At 38.6% G+C, this 23372-nt stretch overlaps 1 protein-coding gene across 1 annotated transcript; it reads right to left on the reverse strand.

Moving 5' to 3' along the window:
* Positions 1-3596: 3596 nt before the first annotated feature.
* LOC103476731 (coiled-coil domain-containing protein 6) lies at positions 3597-22965 on the reverse strand. Its single transcript, XM_008429262.3, has 9 exons — positions 22558-22965; positions 20339-20488; positions 18536-18664; positions 16713-16816; positions 15855-16015; positions 14218-14374; positions 7840-7940; positions 6766-6887; positions 3597-4821 (listed from the first exon to the last, which is right to left on the reverse strand). The coding sequence occupies exons 1-9, from the start codon at positions 22960-22962 to the stop codon at positions 4615-4617; spliced, it is 1536 nt and encodes a 511-aa protein (XP_008427484.3). The 5' UTR covers positions 22963-22965; the 3' UTR covers positions 3597-4614.
* Positions 22966-23372: the final 407 nt, after the last annotated feature.

Genomic DNA, 23372 nt, shown 5'->3' on the forward strand with positions numbered 1-23372 from the left:
GGGTCATTAATCCTGACAGCTTATCGACCCGTGAGTTTTAGGTTTTTAGGCAGAAAGCCACATTTTGGTTACTTAATCCATTTTCCAAAGTGTCCTAGGAATATCATTTTTTTTTATTCAGTAGCATTAAAATCTACTGAAGTTCAGTTAGATTACATGGGGAAAAGAGGCAAACTGTGAAACCTAAGTTATACTCTATAGATTACTGAAGTTATTGTCATTAATAAACTCCAGTTTGCAAACGTCAGTGTTTTTCCACATTAACCATTTTATTGTACTGAAAGGTTTTTTTATGTGGTGCATTCAATTTGCATTTCTCCATTTATTTGGCACCAATTCTGGACAAGTCCTTTCAGCCTTTTGTCAAGAAATATATCGTAATTTTACAAGCCAGTGAAAAGAAGCCAACAAATTACGTTGAATTTGTTTTGACTGTGTACTGCAAAAACAAATTTTAAATAGGAAGAGATCTCCAGTCAAGGATGGACGAAATTAAATCAGACTTTAAATTGAATCAGTAGTATAGTATTTGGATATTTAAATATACAGAAAAAAAAGAAAGCAAAGATCAAGGGAAGAAAGGTATAATCAAAAGTATGAACTGTAGAGCCAAGAAATGTTTCCACAAACATGAAAAAAAAATTAAGTTCAGTTGTTAACGTCCCTCAGATGTCCTCTTACTGTAAAACGCACACTAGTAAACATAAACCTGGATCATTTTGTTCTAATCCGGGGAGGCTCTACATTCCCATCATTTATTACGTGAGCTGACGTTGATATTTTGAGTACTTCTTTCTGCCTAGGACTTTCGTGAGACCTGAGAAGCAGCAGCCTGCTGTGCTTTCTTGCGAGAGGTCAGAAGAAAGCAGCCCCCCCCCCCCCACGCGAGCTGGATAAATCTCCCCAGTCCGGCAGCCTGGTTCCAGAGAGCCGCAGGGGTGAAAAGGTGACTTCAGCACCCAACATGGCCACCTGTGCCTCCAGCCTAGATTCCTGCTTGGATTAGTTCAGGTTACCGAGATAAAGCGGCAACATAATAAGAAAACTTGGGACACAGAATACACTTCAACTTGCTTCACAACTCTCAGCAAGTCTTTATATAGGAAAACATACTTGTATCACACCTAGAGTGCAGTTTATTTTGCTTCTGGCGAACTTCAACTAACAATGTGTGTGTGTGTGTGTGTGTGTAAATGAGCTACATTGACCTGGACTAACCTAATGGAAGCCTAATGCGTCTCATTCTTGTACTTTTTTTTCCCGCTCTCACATGCACATGCTGTTATTACACCCACATTACAAAGGTTTACGGTGTTTAATGATCCTGGGATGATTGATTTATAGAAACCACTCCTCCAGCGTCCAGCCAGTCAGAACCGGTTTAAACCTTGCCGACTACATGAAAATTAGATGCTAGTACAGGGGAAATGTCTTGACCGAGCTGTACTGCGGCTGGGAACGTCACATGATGTGGTTATACAACGATAGATAAATATCAAAGAGTAACTGATTCCATATGTGTTTTTGTTTAGCAGTGCGGAAAGGAATGCCAGCCTGCTGGTTCTTCCGGGCACCAGTTTGGTCCCTAAGGTAATGAGAGATTTGAATAAATCTGCTAAATTTGGGTAGCCCGACATGTGATCATGAGCACTTTAATATGCCATGTGATTTCTGAAATCACCACGGTTCAGCTTACCGATTACCATTTTAATTGAAAAAAATTAAATCCCAGGTTATGTTTTTCACCTTTTTACACTACATTGTTGAATTTTTTTTTTCTCCCTCCAGTAGTTAAATTCAACAAGTAAAAGTCATGTTGAACTCCACTGGAATGAAGATAGCCATTATTGCCAATTTTACCAATTATGTAGCTAATGAATACCCCCCTTCCCCAAAAACAGTTTTCAAGCAAATGGTATACAAGACCAATAAACATTTATTTTAAGACTGTTATGGCACCACCAATGCAAGGAACACTTGATTACTTTACAATTACCCAGCAGTCACTGACCTCCTCTGCAAGGAAGTTAAGCCATATAAGGACACTGCCATTAAAAAAAAAGAAAAAAAAAAGCTGTTTTTATTTTATCGAAGCCTATTTACCGAGAAGGACGAAGTAGGGAAGGCACAGTCCACAGAGAAAAATGCAATTTTAAAAGGGTTGTGAAGCAAAGTCCTTTCAAAAATTTGAGAGAAGATTGACCAGATGCAGGCCACAGCTAGGGTCTGTGCTTTAAGAGCCACCAGACACAGATGCACCCAGAACATGGGATACAAATAATTCATTGAGTTAATCGAACTCTCAACCAGAGAAAATGTAAGAAGTATTTTATCTAAGGTAAGGAGAACTGGACTGAAGCCCCTTGGTCCAAAGTCCTATTTTTAAATTCAATTCTGCCTTTCAAGGAGGTCCCAGAGTGTAGAGCCACAGAATGCAAATGGAAAGTTTCTGAAATGAGTTTGGGTCACGTCCCCTGCTGCTGTCGGTCCATAATTTTATCACGTTCTACCTCAGTAGTCCTGTCTACCTGGTAAATGTAAGAACATGTCATGCTTCCTTCACAGCCAAGCTTTACAAATATGCTTTCCCATTTTCCAGCAGGACTTGGAACCTGATCATAAGTGCATATACTACAAGCTATTTTTTTTTTGTAGGTCAAAATTTTTGTTCCAAGCAATCTTTTTTTATTGGATGTTTTATGATAAGGAACTGAATTCAGGTTTTAACTAGCTATAAACCAAACTGAAGTATTTTATTCAAATCTTTTAGAGCAAGACATTTAAGCAGATGTGTTGTCAAACATATGTGGATCTTTGGGCTGCTTATGGTTTTATGAATGAGCATTAATGGCAAGCAAATTAAAGTAACCCTCAAGATATTACCAATGTCAGTTGTATTTATTATTTTTTCCTATCCCTTCATTTTCGGACATCGTCAAAAGAAATTTTAACATAGCAGCAGCGAAAAAAAAAAAAAAAGTTGACAAAGTCCAAGAAAGAAACGCGAGTGAAGATGTGTCCAAATTTATAATGAAACCAAACGTAATTTAAAGCTGTTGTTGAAAATATGGATGCATCAGAGATGTTTTGAGCCGTTTAAACTGAAGACTTTTTAAAGACCCTGCAGGAATCCTGTCAGACCAATAAGACTTCAATGAACAAAATTTGAAATTTACACACAACTTGCAAAGTAAAAGCTGTTTTAATGTTACCGAACCATAACGGCACTAGGCTCTAAAACAGACTCACCTGTCATACAGCGCTGGACATTTACCAAGAATCCCCTCATCAGAAGCATTGTCTTTGTACAGCATCACATTGGGCTTTTAGATGGTGCAGATTTATTTAAGGCACAAACATTCTCCATCAATTACTGTTAGAATGTAAGATATGATAACTTCCACAAAGAAACATTACAGGCAGGCTAAATACACAGTGATCTGATAAATATGTGCATAAAAAAAAAAAAAAAAAAAAAAAAAGGATTTTTGCCTAGGAAAACTCATAACAGACGGCTGTAAGCGGGTTGCTTTTTAAACCCTCACAGGATTACAAACGAGAAGCAATTGCCCATAAAACTGACAAAGCAGGTGTCGTCATGTCAAGAGCTTTAATCATACATAGAAATTTAGTCAACAGTACCATTCAGTCAGAATGCTTTAGCAGTATGTATATTTAGTGTAAAGAGACTTATGCTTTTTTTTCTTTTTTTTTCTGATGAGAAATATCCATTAGGATGATAGAAGCTTTCAGAAATACACCAGCTAGAGAGATCAGAGAGAAGACTGAGTACATGACTAAGCTGTAACACCTTGGACTATATTTGGTGACATTTATCTCTGGTTTATGTACCAGTGTCCATCTTCATGGATGCTTTTTTTCTTTTTAAACTTTCATTTTAAATTCAAGGCTTTCGGGAACTAAAATAACTGCGTTGCAGGCTCTCTTTTGATCCAATGCCCTGTTAACGGAGAACATCCTTTCACAACACTTTGAGGACCTAATCAAAGCCACAATTAACTTGGAGTCATGATGACACGGCTTAGAAGACAACAGGGGAGAACTGGAGTGCAGGAAATTACTGCCATGTCGTATTATAGGCATGAAAAAAAAAAACCATCTATCAATCCATCCAGTTCTCTAGCTGTACATCCACTGATCCAAACATCCAACCTATAATAAAACACCACCATGAAACACACTAACTGTGCCGTTTGTGCTATCTTAGAAGCGCCACAACAACTCCAACCAGCTAGAGTCCCAAACAAAGAACATAACAGGTACGAGACAGAGGGTGGAACAATTATCCTACAAATCCCAGAAGCTCTTATTCTGAAATGCATCCATTCCTTTTGAGAGTAGCTAAGTAACGCCACATGTGGGTTTGGCAGGCCGCTGCCGTCACCGAGGCCGAGTTTGCCTTCTTGTTTCCTTTTCCCTCCGAAACATCTGAAGCTGCGTCTTGTGGACTTTTGTTAAGAGTAAGAAACTTCACTTCCAGAGCTGGTAATGATGGAAGTTGCAGCGGTAGCATCGTGGCATTCAATGCGCAGTCATGCGCAGAGACAAAGAGACTTTGTGTGTGTGCGCGCGCGTGTGTGTGTATGTGTGGCGTTAAGGCTGGGAGGGAGGCTGTTGTGGTGGTGCCGTCGCTGCGTGCTGTGACATGGCTGCTGGGGAGGACATGGACTGGACCATGGGCTGGGCTGGAGGGGGGAGCGGCGGTTGAGCCTGCTGGGCCCCTGAGTGCGTGTTGGGAGAGGGCGGTGGTGTTGGACGTTTGAATTTGTCGGGACTGGTGCTTCTTCTTGGGGAGGGCCTCTGAGAAAGAAAGAAAATAAATAGGAGTTATGTTTGAACAAACAGACGAGACAAAATATTACTGAAAGCTAATAATATTGTGGCCAACATAGGTATGAGTTGATAAATGGAGTCAATATGTAGAAAGATTTTAAAAAGTTACACTTTTACAGTTCAAAATCCTTTCAAAGAGAAGCCAAAAAGTGGAAATGTGACCAGAGTTGTTCCTACATTGCTCATCATGGGACTCTCAGTCATCATAGTATGAACAACATTTAAGCCGGAGCTTAAGACCAACAGTGTTAACATATTGCAATCATGACAGAATATAAAGATACAATAGCTGATAAGGGATTGTTGCTTCCCCAGAACAAACACTTGCAATAACCAGCTCATTAAAACATCAACCGAGTCATAAACAGTTATGTAAACGGCTCATTTCGCTATCAACTTATTGAAAACATGAACATGCAGTCAACTTGACTTTAGATCATTTATGAGCTGCAGAAAGTACAACCCATATCAGTGACAGAGTGCAGCCATAGTAGAACCAAAACCAAGAGTTTTCTCTGCCAGGTTTTAGTTTGAAATATTTGATTGCAGAACTATATGAAAAGTGGGGCGTTCCTGACAGAGGGTGGCGCTACTTTATGCCAGAACTGAGGCTGCAATTATGTCTATTCAAAACATCTGCATGTGAAAACCTCCTGCCTGTAAACTATAGCTGAGAGGCAGAAAATACCTTTACAGTCATTGTTCCAAATAAAAATTGTATAGCTTGAGGTCTTGCTACTAGTAACATGATTTAACAAGCATTAAAACAATCTGCTGAGGTTTGTGACAACCTTTGTTCAAAAATCAAGAATATTGCAGCACCAGAGGCCCTTTATTTAAAATGGTTTTTACAGACAAATGCTTTGCATCTGAAAGGCGCCATTTATACTCCCTGGCTGAGCTTTTGGAGATGGTGGTCCACATCAATTACTCAACTCCTCGAGGAGATACTTCAGTACTCAAACATTAGATGCATAAACCCCAAGAGCACATTAGCGCTCAATAGGGTCAATCTCAGTCGAAGACTGAAATTAGGCCATGGGCAGCTGGTAATGACAAATTACAAGCTGTCATTTCTTTGCATTTAAAAAAATAAACCTCTAAAAGGACAATATAAAATGTTTTTAAGAAATAAATGGAAGAATATACAAAATATTAGGCAATTTCTATTCCAAGTTACCTGAACTACATGGACTCCGGCATTTTTTTGTCTTCACAGAAAATAAATAAATTTGTCAAGTAAAAAAGAATGATGGTTTGGGTAATGTCTGCATATTTACAATTAACAATAGCTTCCCCACTTTTGCCAATTCAGCAACTTTCTTGCTACTGTATATTGAGCAAAATTTCAGACAAAAGAAAATTGGTATTGGCCAAAATCGTAATCGGCAGGTCAGGCTTTTTAAAAGATTGGTAATCGACAATCGGCCTGAAAGCTGCAATCGGTGCATCCCTAATTTAAATAACTCTGGAAGTTAAACTAGAATTTATATTTTGCCATCTAAACATATGTTAACTGAATGTACATAAGTACTATTTTAAACCTGCTGTAATGGGATATTTTTGTGATCTAAAAAGTGTACATGTTGATTTTTGTTTACTGTTGCTTTCTATTTTTTATTATCCACATCTGTAAACTGTAAACCAGAGTAAAACAAAGTCAGCATTTCAGGACTGATGTCATGTTTGCTTTTGCAGCTCAACAAACTTGAATCAATGAATGAGCCATTAGCAGGTTGCTATAAAATCTGATGACATGCTGAGGAGATCATTCAACCTTTTGAATCTGCTGTGTTGGAGCAGAAACATACAAAGCAGACTGGCCCTTTAAGACTGGAGGTCAACACTCTCCCCAAGAGCTCCACCAATATTTTAAAGAGTTGGGGACAATAACTTGTGGATGTCACTTACTGCTACGGCATGAGAGGAGCTTCCGTGGATGTGCAGGGCGGGGGTGTTGTAGTGGGAAATGGCAGCTCTGGACAGCGTTGCTGGAGGGGTGAAGCCGACTGTGTGAGTCCCATACGAGAGCCCTGGAAGAGAAGGTGGAGTGAAATTTAGAGTAATCACCCATTGGGAGCGATATTTAAATGAATGAATGAAATGAATAGCTGCATGGGTTAAAATTATTTAATTCAACATTCTTGCTTCGTTTCACATTTTTTTGCTGTGTGTTTGCTGCAAAGACGTTAAAGTTAGTCAAATTGTAGTAAGCAGCACCAAACAGAGATGGTTTTCTGCTGTTAATTTCTTTTCCTGGCTCCAATCTTTCGCAAAATCTGAATTACAGATTACTGAAAGTAAAGACACGCTGAAGACATCTTTACTGTGTGAGCAACACCAAGTCGTAAATTTGACCTTTCAACAAATGCTGATGGTTGGTACCAGATTCCAATGTCACAATTCCAACCCGATGGAGTTGTGCAAGACAAAAGCTATAAATTCAGCAGGAATGCTGTGCACCATGTATGACTGGTGACCTAAACTCCACTTTGAGAACTGTCAAAAGCAACACTAATACCTATGGAATACAGTTGGCAAAATGTAGCACTAAATCACTTGACTACACTCGACTCTGCTTTGTCAAACCCTGCCAAATTTTTCAATGAAGGGTTGTGTGTTCAAACCGTTTTGGTTTTATTGCAATTTTTGCTAGTAAATATAGCTATCCTTAGTTTAAACTATACTCAAACCGGGTTCAGTAATGCATTTGAAAGATATTAAAGATATAAAATTAAAAATAGGTTTTCTAGTCCAGAAGCCCTTGAGGATGTATCTTCAGTCAGATGAAGATCAGATAGGATTTTTGAGCAGAGCAGCTCCTGTTGTATCAAACATTATAATACCTTGTTTATGAATGTTTGCACCAGGTTAGACACAGAACAATTACCATACAACCTTTGTCACAAAGATAAAACTTGGATCAAAGATAAAAGTCACAATAATTGACATCAAAGGTGCTTTTTATTGATGTTTTGTCTTCACCAGGTGATATGGGTCGACTGGAGCTGGGAGAAGGAGTGTAGGGGATGGGGCTGGACACGGTCCTCGCTCGCAGGCCTTGTGCAGACATCTCATTAAAGTACCTGAGAACAATCAGACAACCTTATGAAAACCTGCGAAAAAACATAAACGCATAAACTGACCGATTCATAAAGGCAGAAAGTCAAATAGAGAAACTGGAGTTAGATTAGTGGTATGACACACTGTAAACAAACAACTAAAAAAACGGGTAAATATACTGTAGAAATTTGAAGGAATTTTTCCGTTTTTAGTTTTACAGGTATTTGTACTATATTTTCAATTTTACGCATTGCATCATGGGAACAAGAACCCCCGCAAAGCGCGACAACTGGTCAGACGACATTTCAAGTTCGCTAGCCGGACCCTGGAAGATATATCTTTTGGACTTCGGTTGGATCAAGAGCTGGCGTTACCTTTCTGGCACCTCCGTGGTAAAGTAAAGTAAGCAAGAACACATTCTTTTCTGTGAATAAGGTTTTGAAATATGTGTAGTTGACTTTGTGAGAGTCCTGGCACAGTCTATAATTGCAAACTTTTACAGTTTTTTTTTTGTTTTTTCCAAAAAACGTATATATTACTTTTTAAATGCTGTGTTTGCTTGTGAATTGTAAAAGTAAAACGCGGCGACTGCTGTATTACTATTATTTTTTTATTTTACCGAACTCGTATCGTCCGTTTTTTCAAATCAAACTGAACTGGGCGCGTAAAAGCTAACCGTTCATGGCGTCCTGCTACTTATGTCTCAATCCTGTTTTTTAAAAATGTCAATCTGCAGTTGTCTTATTTTCTAAACATGATTTGATGTCCCGGTTGTTAACATAAAAGCAGGTGGTCGTTAAACTTTGGTAAATATACTTTCCATGTCAAGTTTGGGGTTTTAGAATATGGGAAATGTCTCCTGGAGTGGGGGGTAGTTAGAGGTGGTGGTGGGGATTATGGTGGGGTCGAACGACAAACGAACATAAACTGGGGGCGGAAGGAAACCGTCAGACCAGGGGACGACGGTAAGACAGAGTTGGGGACGGCTCGTGTTCCAGTCAGCGTTAAATTTGTTGCATGTTCGGTGCTCTAATCAGGCATGTTGAGATTAGGTTATGTTGATAAACTGTTACAGTGGGTCAGAAGCTTCTTGCCTCATATAAATTGTACGTCAGTGGATTGTACATACAGATAGTTAATTTTGCTGTTTCTGAAATGGGAAAAAACGTCACTGAGAGTAAAAAAGTGACGTTTGCAAAAAAAATTCTTCCAATTGGGAGTTTTTACTGAAATGCCTGCTTGCAAACTCATTATTGGTTATTGTAGTTTAGCTTAAAAACTATATAAATAATACTGTTCTAAATTTGTTGTCAGAACAAATGATTTCATTTTATTGTTAAAAAAAAACAAATGATTGATTTAATTATTGGAAGACTTGCATGTTTTGGTGTTTACATTTCTTTCTCCTTATATAGTTATTTTGTTTTCTCTCCTGAACAGCTACGTCCAGACACTCCTGAACTTTTCCTGGCAAACAACTAGGCATCTTTATAATAGGTGTGTACATGTGTTTTTGTTTTACTAAACCTTTAGTTTAAATTAAGAAATGTGTGGTGTTTTCTACAATACAGTAACATAGACAATGTTTTATGTGTCTTTCTAATAATGTCTAATGCAGCACTATGTAACTTATGATACATTTTTTTTACATATTTGTTGAAGCTGCCACAAATATGGCAGCTTCAATGCTGCCATATTTGGCAGCATTGTGATATTACATGAGATAATCTGTGAAAAAATTTTAGCTCTTCTGTTAGCCAGTGCTAACTGGATTCAAACAGTCGGAGCCATGAGGCAGGTCTTAGCGTGTCAATCACAAACTCTTGTGGTGCTGCTCATCCCACTTCTCCCCTATCTCTTGCGTTTGGCTACGCTGCAGCTAACAGAACCCGTCATGAATGTTGAGGCTAGTTTGCATGGACACCGATGACAGTGAATAAACGGTTTTCCTGTAATGGTAAGTTGATTGACAGCGCTAAGACTGTCCTCCTGTCTCTGGTTAATCGGGCCAGATGCCCGAGCCACCTCAACTGGCTCCTCTCAACGTGGAGGAGCAGCGGCTCTACTCAGTCCCTCCCGGATAACAGAGCTTCTCACCTTATCTCTAAGGGAGAGCCCAGCCACCCTGCGGAGGAAACCCATGTCAGAATTCATCAAAATTACTCAATGTTGTTGTTTCTGAAAGAGCTATTAGCAATTGGTGAGACGCTGATGAGCAAGGTGATGTGCTGCTGTAATGTAATTTTGTAAAATAAGTTTATAACATGAAGTGTTTCTGTGTTAAACTTGAGTATTCATTCTCTTCGTTTAGTTTTTCTGGACTCAAACCCTGAACGAGGTCGACTGACATGACGCAGACGAAGGTGAAGAAGCAGCTTTGCATTCCACCCAGATGGTTCAAGTCCCTTAATGAACTGAATGACTGGGAATCCATGAAAAATTTGAGTCTTTTGAAGTTTAAACGTGATTGATCATCTCATCAAACCTGGTGCACCAAGAACCTTTACGAATCACAAGAACATTTCAAGCTCTTGGTAACTGGACCTAAGAGTTGGATTAACTTTTTTTTGCAGAACATAAAATGGACTGTTTTGTTTTATGTTCACAGCGACTAGAGGTTATGAGAGCACACACTCATGAATCCAGTGTCTTCCACCGTCGTTGGCATTAGGCTGGGTTTATGTAGCATTTGATTTTTAACTAAACATTTATACCTGTATTTCATAAAAAAATAGTGGTTGACTTTTGGCATTTATTTTGAAGTATGTTGGTCCTGTTTACAACTATGATTTTCATGTTCCAAAGCAATTTTTTGTATGTCCCATCTTATAGTAATAACCTAACAAAATTATTTGACTTCAAAGACTAGAGTCAAGATTGCTTTACAAAGTTAAGCAGTCTTGAATTCAATTGAATGAGTAGGTGTGTCCAAACTTTCGGTTTGTACTGTATGTTGAAAATTTGTACAGTAAAATGCAATTAATTAGTTGTGATGTAAAGAAGATAAACATTAGCAAGCTCAAGACTATGTTTAATATATAATAGCAAAGGTTAGACTAGATGACATGTCAATTCATGATCTTAAATTTCAAAATAAAGTCTGCAAATTGTTTGTAGAACGGTTTCATTTTTATATCACTTTGCATGATCAAACTAAGTGTTTTGTGTTCTACAACTAGATTTCCTGCGGACTTAGAATTTATTTTTGTTTCAAAATTCAATGGTTTGGAAGACAAAAGTATTTGGAAATGTCCAAGGCTTTTAAAAAGGTTTGTGAATATATCACATAAGACAGTAAAAAGACAGAGAATTTCAGTTTTGGGTTAACAAAATATTGGTAAATTGACAAACTGTTAAATTATGGAAAATAAGATGAAAATTCTGAAATAAATAAATAAAATGTCCTGGTAACTTTCTGCCAGGATATTTTTAGTTTTACTTTTTTTATTTTTCACAGAATTTCCATCAGAAGTTTCCCGTAATTTAACAGCATTTCATATTTTTCCGTAAAAAAAACAGGAAAATGTCCTGGTAATTTTCTGCCAGTACATTTTCCTGCTTTTTTACGGAATTTCCGGCACAATTTTTCCGTAATTATAACAGTTTTTTCCCCCGTAATTTAAGTTTTCTGTGTTTAAAATTTAACATATAAGAACTGTTAAATTACGGGAAAAACTGTCGGAAATTCCGTAAAAAAAAAAAAAACAGGAAAATGTACTGGCAGAAAATTACCAGGACATTTTCCTGTTTTTTTTACAGAATTTTTTTTTTATTGTGCAGGTAAACAGGAAGATCACATTTAAGTCAGTCTGAAGACAGACAGATTGTAGCTGTTCATTGTGATATGGGTGTAGCATTTCCAAGCTACAATAAACATACAGGTTCCCATTTATTTTTCAATATAAATCCAGTCTAAGTCTGTCCATTTGGATGTATTCTTAATACAGAAGGATGTGATTGGTTTTTCCTATCTTATGTTACAGCTCCCAATCATAAAATAGACAGCCAATGACCTAGAATCATTTGGTTTACTTTCAGTCAGTATCATGATATCGTGTGCGTTCTCCACACCCTGTGGTGTCAAAGATGTGCCGCGCCCTAAAACTCAAACACCCAGCAGACACCTGAAGCCAGGAAAATCTAATATTGCATTGTTTGGTGTTATTTTTAACTCTGCACAATGTTTTTCCAGTATCTGCACAAATGGCAGGCAACATGGTCCTGGATATTGTAGCATTTTTGCCAAAGAACCAGTAAATGTTTTTTTTTTGTGTGTGTGTGTAAAGGACTTGTGCATAGTTTGTGGTCATTGTATTAGCATGCCAACAGCTAACAATCCCTTAAAGCCCCAATGAGTTTGACAATCAGATATTGTAGACTTATAAACAAAGCAGGAAATCACCTGGAGTCCACATGTTTTGGTTTAGTGCCTAGTGCAAACATCTACAGACACTTGAAATAGGACAAAAACAAACTTACAAGGAACTGTTCTGCAAGATATAGCTTGTTTCAAGTCAGTCACTTTTTAAATGCAAAGTTGACAACTAATTGACTTTTAAAGTGAGTTTTAATGCAACTTTGCTTTAAAAGTGTCATTTACCAAATAATGCAAAATTGACACTTGTAATGCATTTTAATTCTAATTGAAATGTGCATTAAAATGTGTCATTTACCAAAGGACACTTCATGACAACAGTCAACCATTCATGAAGACTCCTCCATGACAGTTCATGACAGTTATGTAATGTTTATGACAGTCATGTCAGTCTTATGCACAGCCCTTCAAATAGTTTCACAAAAAAAATTACTAGTTCCACTGGCAGATGTTTTTTGGACTTGCATCAGTTTAATGTTTTCTTACAAGTGAAAAAATGTCAGTGAAACTAATATTTTTTTAATCAATATTTAATTATTGACTTAAAACAAGCTGCTATATATTGCTACCAAGATATAAATTAGTTTTGTCTTATTTCAAGTTCACAAAGAAATTTGTACTAGAAAGTTGACCAAAATACTTGGCAAGATGTTGTGCTTTTGCAGTGCGAGTACAACCTGTGTGTTTTATTTAAAAGAATGTCAGAGGCATCAACAATTCAGAAAAGCTGCTTGAGAAGTGCAATATGTAAGCTTTGATGTGGCTGGAATGATTTGCTGCGTTCTGTCTTGTTCTCGCTTTGCTTAAGGAAAAGAAACCCCCCTAAAACACAAAATGAGATGCAGCACCTTACAAAAGTATAAATACCCTCAACTTCTTCAAAGGTCAAGTTAGTAGCAAAGTTTTTTATTAGGGTTTTAGGAAATAGAGCAACACAAAGGAGGTGGCAGGAGCTAAATATGGGCCAATCTAATAGAAAACCTTAGAGACGGCTCATTATTCAGGTTCCAGGTAGACTACAACACTAAAAGTCCTGGCAGAGTTACAATGGCTCAGCAACAATAAAAAAAAAAAATAGTCGTTTTATATTACAGCGGTGTTGATTACAGTTGATGAGGATGATGAAAACCCCAACATTTACCTCTTCAGTTTATTCAGGTTGGATTGGCTGGACCAGTCTCCCAGTTTCTGTCACAGAAAAACATCCCTACACTTTACTGAAGGGACACTACCTCAACATGTCCATCTGGCCACTCTTACATAAAGGCCTTTTGGTGGAGTCAATTAGCAATGGCTCACCTCCTGGGTGGTTTTATCTCTGAAAAACAAACACTGGTGCTCTGGCTAAGTGACCACTGGGTTCATGGTTGTCTCTCTGAGGTTTCAACATAATTAATCATGAAAAAAAGTGAATGAATACTCACATTCAATCGAGATAGTTAAAAACATTTTCATGTCACAGCTTTCATGATTGTATTTATGAAAAGCATTGCATGTTTTTCTCCCACTTTACAATTATGCACCATTTTGTGTTAATCACATAAAATCCTGTTAAAATTCTCTGAACTTTTCAGCATCAAACTGCAACAAGACAGGTTTGGTCTTCTGCAAGGAACTGTACAGGTTCCACCTTAAAACGGGTCAAAGCCAAATTCAAGTGTTTGGTGCCAAGTTGTAATCTGAACAGCAGCCTTGCATTGTTATTCATCATTGTTTTGGTTTTCAATCTCTTCAAACCAGGAGGTTTAATGACCCATTGTTTAATTTACAACGTTCAAACTGAACGCCAACAGGTTTAATGCGTTCAAAACTTTGGTCAAGACTCTAATGAAGAATATCTGACTTTTATCCACTGATCTAACTGGTGGATATAATTTTGTACACCAGTAAAAGTCAGAATTACTCTGACCCAGAGTAACCTTTACCTCTCATCATCCATCTCCAGACTGGACTCGCTCTCCGACAGCTGCCGGCACAGCGCTTCCCTGCGCTCCATTTCCCTCTGAAGCTTTCTCTGCAACCGAATGTTCTCCTCCCTCATCTGCCGCTCCTCCTCTATGTACTGCGCACGCTTCTCTGTGTCTAGACAGAAAAAAAAAACATGGGATTTTTTTTGCCAGCTTTATCACAGATATAATACAGGGTTGTAAAATAAAGAACACCTGAAGCAATATTCAGCTAGGCGAATCAGTAGCACACAGAAACAGAGATACCCGAACAATGGCACATCGTGTTCCAGTAATCTCACACAATAACCCAGTTTGTGCATTACAATGTTTTTGTTTTCCCTACAAAGTGGGCCAATGCTAGTCTTGGATAACAAGACTGCTATGGAATGCCATAGCAGTCTTGCGAGTGTCTTTCACCAAGTTTGTTTAAATATTTAGCATTATATCTCCCCCTAGTGGTGAAAAAAGCAGAAAGATAAAATCCAAAGTCTACTTTGCGTCCAGTCTGTTTTACTAATGATTCAGAGTTCAGCAATTCTACAGTGTTTTTTTCCCCCCCACACATGTGGTATGATGTCGCCTCTGCTTCCTGTGTAAAAAAAAAAAAGACCCACAACTATTTTATGGAGCATTTATCTTTGCTTAAAATGTTGCTCCTTAAGATGAAAGATGAATAGTAAAAAACAAACAGTATCTGCTTGTGAAACAAAAAAAAAAACTAGAGTTAAAAAAAAGACTTTGCAATTCTGATTAGTGCATTTTTTAAATAATCTATCAATCCTTTATCGTCTGCATGGCTGCAAAGGCGTACATTATACAATACCATTAAAGACATGGATAACCTTGAACAGATTATTATTCAAACTATCCACTGTAACAATAGAGAAGAGATTCCAGTACTTTAGACTATAATATAATAAAACTTTAACTATGGTCCACTGAAAACAAATGTCTGAGTTAAATATTTACATTCAAAAAATGTACAGATAATGTAGATGCATAAGTCGATCAGCTGTCACAATCATTGCATCGGCTTTGTCGTCACCCGGCCATGAAACGATTTCCAAATCTATCGCAGCAATCTCTGGTGATTCAAACTTCCTCACTTACTGTGGGACTTTTCTAAAAGTTTGCCAACAGCTAGAGTTGGGAAAGCAAAAATGCTGACTGTGGGATATGGAAACAGTACAGATAAAAACATCTTTGAAACTTTTTCTAAAAACAATCTCTAGAGAGAGAGAGACCACTTTTTGTTTACCTTAGTCATTTATTTTAACTGTTTTCATAGCGACAACATTTTGAAATGTGTGCTTTTTGATAAGGTTATAATAATAAAGTGAAGACAAAACACTGGTTACCTTTTTAAAATAAAGACCAGAGATAAACCCCATTTAAAAAACTGATTAGGTCAGTTTTGTAGACTTTCAGTCACAACACTGGTTTCTTGCATCCAGAGAAGATCGAGGTCATGAAGAGGTCAGGGAGATAAAACGGGGCAGAACAAACTCTCCACCTTCGTTCACATGAGTCAGTTTTACTAGTCATCATTAAATTATCAAGAAAGGCCGACTTACACACCTTGGATCATGTGGTGGAGGAGAGTGAAAACTTACGCTGCAGCTCTGTGGTGCGCAGGCTTTTCTTGAGTCTCTCCACCTCGTTCTTCAGGAAGCGGATATGCCGCATCATGTTCTCCGGTGAGTCTATTTCCATGGAAACGTCTCTGGGAGATGGAGGAGCTGATACGGGCTGGTCCAACTTTTCCTGAAGAATTCTAGTTTAAAAGAAAGATACAACTTTGATTAAGAAACAGATGCTTTAATAAAAACGCACAAAAAAACCAAATATTTAGCTTAAGCAACTTTTACAGAACATATGAATAGAAAAGGACTTTACACAAATGTGCTCTCTATTGACGTCTGATCATAAATTGCCTAAAAATATTTGTTCTTTTGTTTTAAGACTTTAATTTTAATTAGAGCAACTCTGCCCATTGACATTAAGTGGACCTACTTTCAGAAAACAAGGGCTTGCAAATGTAAAATAGATTTAAAATTACATTTCTACTAATAAAAACAGTTCAAGTTAATATAACATTAACACAAAATTTTAATGTTATATTTTACAATCTAAATAATCGACAGTGTGGCTTTTGCTTCCAAATAAAATAAAGTTCCCTTTGCTGTAAAATTAAAATGAACAAATATAAACAGTATTTTAATCACACGATAAACCTAATCTAGATAAAAACCACATTCGCATTTTTTTAGGAGACACACAGTTCTGAAGTGCAGAGAACAAAAAGTTCCAGTACGGAAATGTCCTGTGTATGGAAGAAACATGTCAGGTAAAATGTGCTCCAGCCTTGGTTTCATAAATTAGGACCATTCCTCACATGACAATAAAACGTTCATCTTGAAGTAGTTATCTCAACAATTCTGTTTACACAAAGAGAGACTGCCGTTTTCTACCTTTTCTCCGCCTCCAGTTTGTCCATGCGCTTCCACAGCCTGTTGACGAGGGCTTCCTGTTCTTGCTCTAATGTGTTCTCAAGGTCAATCTTCTCCCTCCTCAACTGGGAACCAGAAAAGGCAAAGAAATGGCATTCAGAGACAGAAAAACCTCTGCTGTTGTGAAGCGAACACACAAAAAAATATGTAACTTGAACCCAAAAACTACATCCTGATAAGCCTGTTCCATAAAGAACCACCGTATTTTGGCCCTTCACACATTTAAGAGCACAAACATGTCAAAAAATTTGCCAGTGCCATAAATGTCCTCCATGTTCAGATTCTTGGCACATAAGCCATACACACACACCTTTGGGGTGGGGAGTCAAGTATTGAAATCCCAAATCAAATCCACCCTGGGTGATGCCGACTGCTGCAAGATTGAAGGGATGGACTGTGTTTTTGTTTTTTTGGCCACAGTGTGTACCTGACAGTCTGTAAAAGAAAAGCTCTGGCATATCGTTCCCTGGGGAGGATGAAGAAGAGGAAGAGGAGACTGATCTGCATCAAGGAATCGAAGACAAGAGTAATACGATAGTCTGCTGGTTTGATTGGAGCATTCACAGCGAGATTCATGAAAATAGAAACCAACTTCAGGTTTCAGGACTGGAAAGTATTTACCTCACATTATACAAAAACAGACCTTTTGGTTTGTTGTGTGGACGAAATCTGACGGACCTGTCAGCACGTCCTCAGAGAGTAAAGCAAGCCGAATTAACAGTGCAGTACACAAAAAACCCCAAAACCCGTCGCCTGACTCTCAGGCTGCTGATTAATTGATCAAAACACAGAGTATGTGTTTTCCCCATATATTCAGTTGAATCCAGGTATGCTTATTGTCATGGCCAGGCTCTTCAAACACTACAATTTTAGTCTCATCAGATCCCATGTCTACAAAATGAAGGTATGCGTCGTTGAGGTAATTTACAAACTAATCTAGCTGTTTATGTTCCTGTAGGAGTAATGACTTCCTCTTCTCTGAGAAGCCTTTTTAACCCTTATTAGCACACACCTGATTTTACAGAGTGATGACACCCTCAAGCTTTTAACTGGCATTTTCACACCATTCTAGGGCTGAAATTTACATTTTGCAACAAAATATGCTAATGTCCAGGACGCTGATCCATCGCCTTACCAGCAAAACTACTGGGAATTAAATAAACAGAAACGCAGAAACCTGCTGCATGCTCATCTGGGTTTTCCTAAACTGTAATCTTAAGAGTGTGTAAATTTCAGAATCTGACAAAAATCATATACTCTCTCAAAAATTGCCCAGCATGCTAATGCCATGCTGATGCAATATGGTCACATTGTAGGAGCTGAACTACATGGTGATGGTTCTCCTGTTATACAGGCAGTGATGAGGGCAGCAGGCAGCTTCATGGCAACAGAGAATAGCAGGGAAAGTCCTTCAACTGAGAGCTAAAGCATATTTTTCTTCTTGCAGCCATATTCTAAAATAATGCTGAAGGCAAACAATCTATATCTTATGAGAATGATAAAAAAGATAAAATAAGATTCAGATCATTAACCCAAATTTATGAATAAAAGAAAAGATTCTGCAGAGGATAATCCCGATTAATCTTGAATCTTTTTTTTCTGTAAATACAGATAAAAAATAAAAAAAAAGACTGCTGCAGTAAAGTTCATTCCCTGCTGGGAGAGCCTGTTGCTGTCACAAATAAAAACATGTAAAGAAGAAAAAGGAAAAGATGTAGACATTAAAACTGTAGCTGAGCTGACAGGCTGCTTATAGATGCTTTTGTCTTCAAGAACAAGCCTACCTGTTCCAGGGTTAGCTGCTTCGAGATGGTTTCATTCTCCATTTTCTTAATCTTTTTCATTAACTTGTTGACCTGGAACTCCTGCTCCTGCTCCAAGTGCTGCTCCAGCTCCGCCTTCTCATGTTGGAGCTATGACAGAAAGGCAGACAAAGGGAAAAGGGGGTGAACAAAATACATGCAATGTACAAAAACAAAAAAATATGAGCTAGAGCAGCAGCCTGAATAAAGATTTATAAATTTGGCTTACATACTTGGAGTAAAACTAAATTTTGTATTGAATTTGGGGACAAACTTCCCGGAGAGACAGACAGGAAAAAATTACATGGCAACCACAGAACTTTGGGCTCATGAATTAAAAACAAAAACCAGGGTGCGGCCCAGCAGAGCAGATCAGAGCATCTCTGTTATGAATTACATAACTCACTAACCAATATGGAAAAAGAATTTAAATTCACTTAATGGGAAATACTGGAAAGAGGGGGTGGGAGGAAGCATTTTTATTTTGATACTTGCTGATTGGTGGAAATGTTTCCAACATTGTGGATGCTACCAATAAGCTAAAATCACACATAATTAGCTCTCAGTCCACAGTATCCATGTGAATAGAGATATTTAGTAAATTGTGGCAAAGCCAGAGCAGTCATTTTTAAACAACTTGCAGGCTATTTTGGCTTCAGCAATGCATCCTCCCTCCTGCAGTAGTCTGCAGCTACAGATTTCTCTGTTCTCACTCTTCAAAGGACATTTTATTTACCCCGTAGCAACCAAACACCACATTTAGCTGTTTCTATAAAGACTTTGTCAACACACAGGGAAGGCTTAAATTCAAAGTTGGAGATAGTCTGCTGTCCAACCAGGCTAAGACTTTAAAGTATATTTTTTATCTCCTACGTTTGACTCTGAACATTTGCTTGTTTGGTTTCATTTCAGCGAGACGTTGCAGAGCTATCATATTCCAATCGGTTGTTGGTTTGCTCCTGAATAAGAGAAAACCAGATCAGAAACAATGTCACCACTGGGACTGAGAATTAAAATGTTTCCATCCATTGTGAGTCTGAAATTCTTCAAATGCAAGTTTTTAAAATGTACAAAATATCAATGTTAAGTTTGGTTTGAAATTAGGGCAAATGGACAAAACTGTAAGATGTTAAAATAGCATCTGTAAGAAGTAACACCAACTTTAACCTTTGATCTGGTCACAAAGAAGTAGTGATTTTTAGCAATTGAACTGCAACTTATTATTCTGTCACAGCAAGTACCTTATAACATAATTAAAGTCATTCTAATTTCCAGGTAAAGGTGTAACAGTAGCTGATTTGTTTGAAGATTTTGGTGGCATAAGCAGCCTTCGTATGCGGCAAACGGGCAAGAACTGGGTAGAGAGAGAAGGGCGGAGATATGAGGAAAGGTCAGAAGGTCAGGAACTGAATCCCAGGCGGCGGTGTCGAGTACTAATAGAAAGTGATTATGGGGTCTACTTCTTCGCCAGGTGTTGCCTCCAGCAGTAGCTCAACAAATATTGTCAGAACCTTCTTATATGAGAAGACACAAACTATTCAAGATTACAACCCAGAGCTCTACAGCCATAACTTGTGACTATTTAACAATGGTTACCCTCCACAAACACCGAAGGAGAAGCCTACACTTCATTTAATTCAGACTTCCTCCAAGTGCGTCTGACTTTATGAATGCATTTAAATGTCAGCTCACAGAAACATGGCTGGGTTTGAATAAGATGTTTGCAAACAAACATAAAAATTAGATTTAAGAGAAAATATGAACCCTCTTGAGCCAATCACTCACTTGCATAAGTTTCCTCGACAGTTCATTCGTCAGAAATTCTTCCTCCTTTTCATAGTTGACTGCCAAGGTCTCCTTCTCCTTCTGGAGAGCTTGGATCTTCTTGAACAAGGTGTTGCTGATAAACTCTTCCTCCTGCTCGGCTCTTGCTTGCTGTGCAACATAAAACAAATGGGGACAGTGCCAAAGGAAACATCAGTTAAACAGACTCCAGCAACCTGGCATGGGATAATGTTTTCATCTTTATCCTGATTAAATTGGAACAGCAGAAAGCAAAGACTACAGCCATATATGCGGGAAGCTAAGACTCCTGCAAAGTGGATAATGTGGTTAAGAAATTTGACGAACGAAATCCTCAGTAAATCATGGGATAGCTAAGGGTTTTAGACATTTAAACAAATCCATGTGCTATGTGCTGCCAAAGGGCTTTTCACACTTCAAAATAAAAGAGGTAGGTAAAAATGTGTTTTGTTTTTTGTATGCTGAAGCCCTGAGTGCGACGTGACCGGTTTCACACCGGGTTCACTTTTCTGCAAAACAAACTCACACCTTGCTTCCGCTGACGATGTCGGCCTTTGAAGCAGATAGCTTCCTTTCAGATATTTATAATGCTATGCTAACCAAAACCCCTTTAAGGGACGAGGTTGATTTTTGAGCAGGAAACATGTAAACCAGGGGTGCCCAAAGTCAGTCCTCGAGGATGGCATCCTGCATGCGTTAGTTCTCTCCCTGCTGGTAGTAACAACCTTTTCAGCATGTCAATGTTCTTCTTAGGCCTTCTAACAGCCATCATTTGATCCAGGTGCGTTAAACCAGGGAGAGAACTAAAACATGATGTAAACATTTCAATGAATCAGGAGCTTTTACATAAGTTCTGTCAAAAAACGAGTAGCATGAGAAAACATATGACACGCCCCTCTTTTTGCTTTTGGGTCAGCAGGTCAAATACTAAAGCAACATTCTGAATAAACGCATCAGCACAAGCAACTCCCACCATTCTTGGACTATAAACACATCAACCTACACGTTACCATTTAAATGGAAGTAGTCTTGCATTGTTTTTTATTATTTTCTGTTTGATTCAAAATCACCTCTAAAACAGAACTTCTTTTGTGCGTCTTAGTCCCTATAAAGAAGAAAAAAATACAACAAAAATTGGAAGGTCAGTACTAAAAAAGAGAAAATTATGCATTGGTCAGGAAGGACTCGAATCAATCAAAAATATCAACATTTTAGCCATCTATTTTACTATAAATCTGTATGTGTAAAAATGTATTAGATGTGTCTGTAAAAAAAAAAAAAAAGATGCTCCACCAAATCTGGCTGCAGGGAAGTCTGTAAGTCAATGAGGGAACATATTTTTCTCAAAGGAGTCAAGAGGTATTGCAATAGAGGTCGACTTTTTAATGAAAAGAAGACTGCAGCACAGAGGGCAAAGGAGAAGTATGTTGGGACAGCCACGGCAGCTAGCATTACAGAGTGATGATATGTCTGTCCTTGCCAGTCTCATTTCCCATTTCTTCTTCAATGTCCTCCTGGCTAAACTGGGCTCCATCAAGCAGAAACAATATGTCAACTTTTCAATACGACCGAGTCGCCCCGTATATTAGCTACACACAACTCCCGAAATTGTTGTGGTGAGCAGGGAGGTCGACCTGTCCACTTTAATGGCGTGGCATGTCGCCACGTCGTAAAGTTTGGCCTAAATATCCCCCACCCGTCCGACAGATCGCTTTCACATATCTACGAAGCTTGGCTGATTAACCCAGCATGAAGACATACGAGGCGTCAGCATGTGCCAACATTTCTACACGGCTATTTATTAACTCAGTTACTGTATCCTTCTTGGTAATAACGTAGTGACAGTACTGCGAGTAATCAGCTAACAGACCATCAAGGTGTGGTGCACATGTTAGTCCTGGCGCTTTGTAGCAAGCCAAAGCACAACAAAGCAAAGTAGCTGCCAGTCATTGCCCAACCACCTGGCAAACGCTACCCCGCTGGCTTACTTAGCAACAAGCTAACTATTAGCAAAGCTAGCAAAACATCCAAGAGTTGTGTTCATTTTTGAGTAATATCACCACATAACGCCCCAAATTTGTTAGTAAAGACCAGTCCCCACTTAATAAATACCACTAGCCACAGCTAACTTACTGACAAATGCAACATACTTGGTTGAATGAGAACAGCGTGTAGCTAGTTAGCTGGCTAACGTTACTCACAATGGTGACGCTAGCTTTGCGGAGGTCCCGATTCTCCTCCTGCAGGGCTTTGCACTTTAGTTTAAACGTCTCAAGCTCAATTTTCAGAACTTTGTTCTCTTGCTGCAACGATGCAAGACGGTTCGTCAGTTCCTCCAGGCGAAACTGTGAAATGACTATACTTGGTTTCCCAGAATTTGAAGCGGAGGATGACATCGGGGTGGCCGAGCTGCTCCCCGCTCCGTCGGTGTCGCTCTCGCTCGCGCTGTCCGCCATGGCTGTGCGGCAGTAAGTGGAGAGGGAAGGAAGGGAAGAGGCTGCTCCAGCAGAAAGCTTGAGGGGCGAGTACGGCAGAACGGTACACCGTGTGACCTTGCCCCGGCGTGCCGACATAGCGACCCCACCAGGATGTCTCCAGTACTGCATAGTGAATGGTACATTTTGCTGAGACATTTTAATTTCACACAGGTGTCAAACTCCAGTCCTGGAGGGCCGCTGCCCTGTAACTTTTAGATGTGCCTCTCTGCTGCACCACACCTGAATAGAATAACTAGGTCATTAGCAAGGCTTTGGAGAACTTATCTACACAAGAAGGAGGTAATTAAGCCATTTCATTCCAGTGTTTTGTACCTGTGGCACATCCAAAAACCGCAGGACATTATATTCTCTATTCTTATGTCATAAGCTACAATACAAACTTGAGTTTCAAGGTCCCGGATAAAATACATCTGTCGACCTATGTTTACGGAGAAAACTAAGTTTACCAAAAGGGAACACCTCTGATTAATGTAAAGTAATTATTTCTGGCCTGTGTCAATGTAAGAATTGCTTGATGA

Source organism: Poecilia reticulata, chromosome 15 (genome assembly GCF_904066995.2).
Source record: "Poecilia reticulata chromosome 15, P_reticulata-male-v2, whole genome shotgun sequence".
NCBI classification, from domain to species: Eukaryota; Metazoa; Chordata; class Actinopteri; order Cyprinodontiformes; family Poeciliidae; genus Poecilia; species Poecilia reticulata.

Coding starts and splice junctions, on each gene's coding strand:
- LOC103476731 (XM_008429262.3), bottom strand. CDS start 22,962: ATGCAGTACTGGAGACATCCTGGTGGGGTCGCTATGTCGGCACGCCGG. Junction 20,489..22,557: donor GCAAAGCTAGCGTCACCATT/GTGAGTAACGTT, acceptor TATGTTGCACAG/CAAGCAAGAGCCGAGCAGGA. Junction 4,822..6,765: donor GCTCCTCTCATGCCGTAGCA/GTAAGTGACATC, acceptor TTTCTTTCTCAG/AGGCCCTCCCCAAGAAGAAG.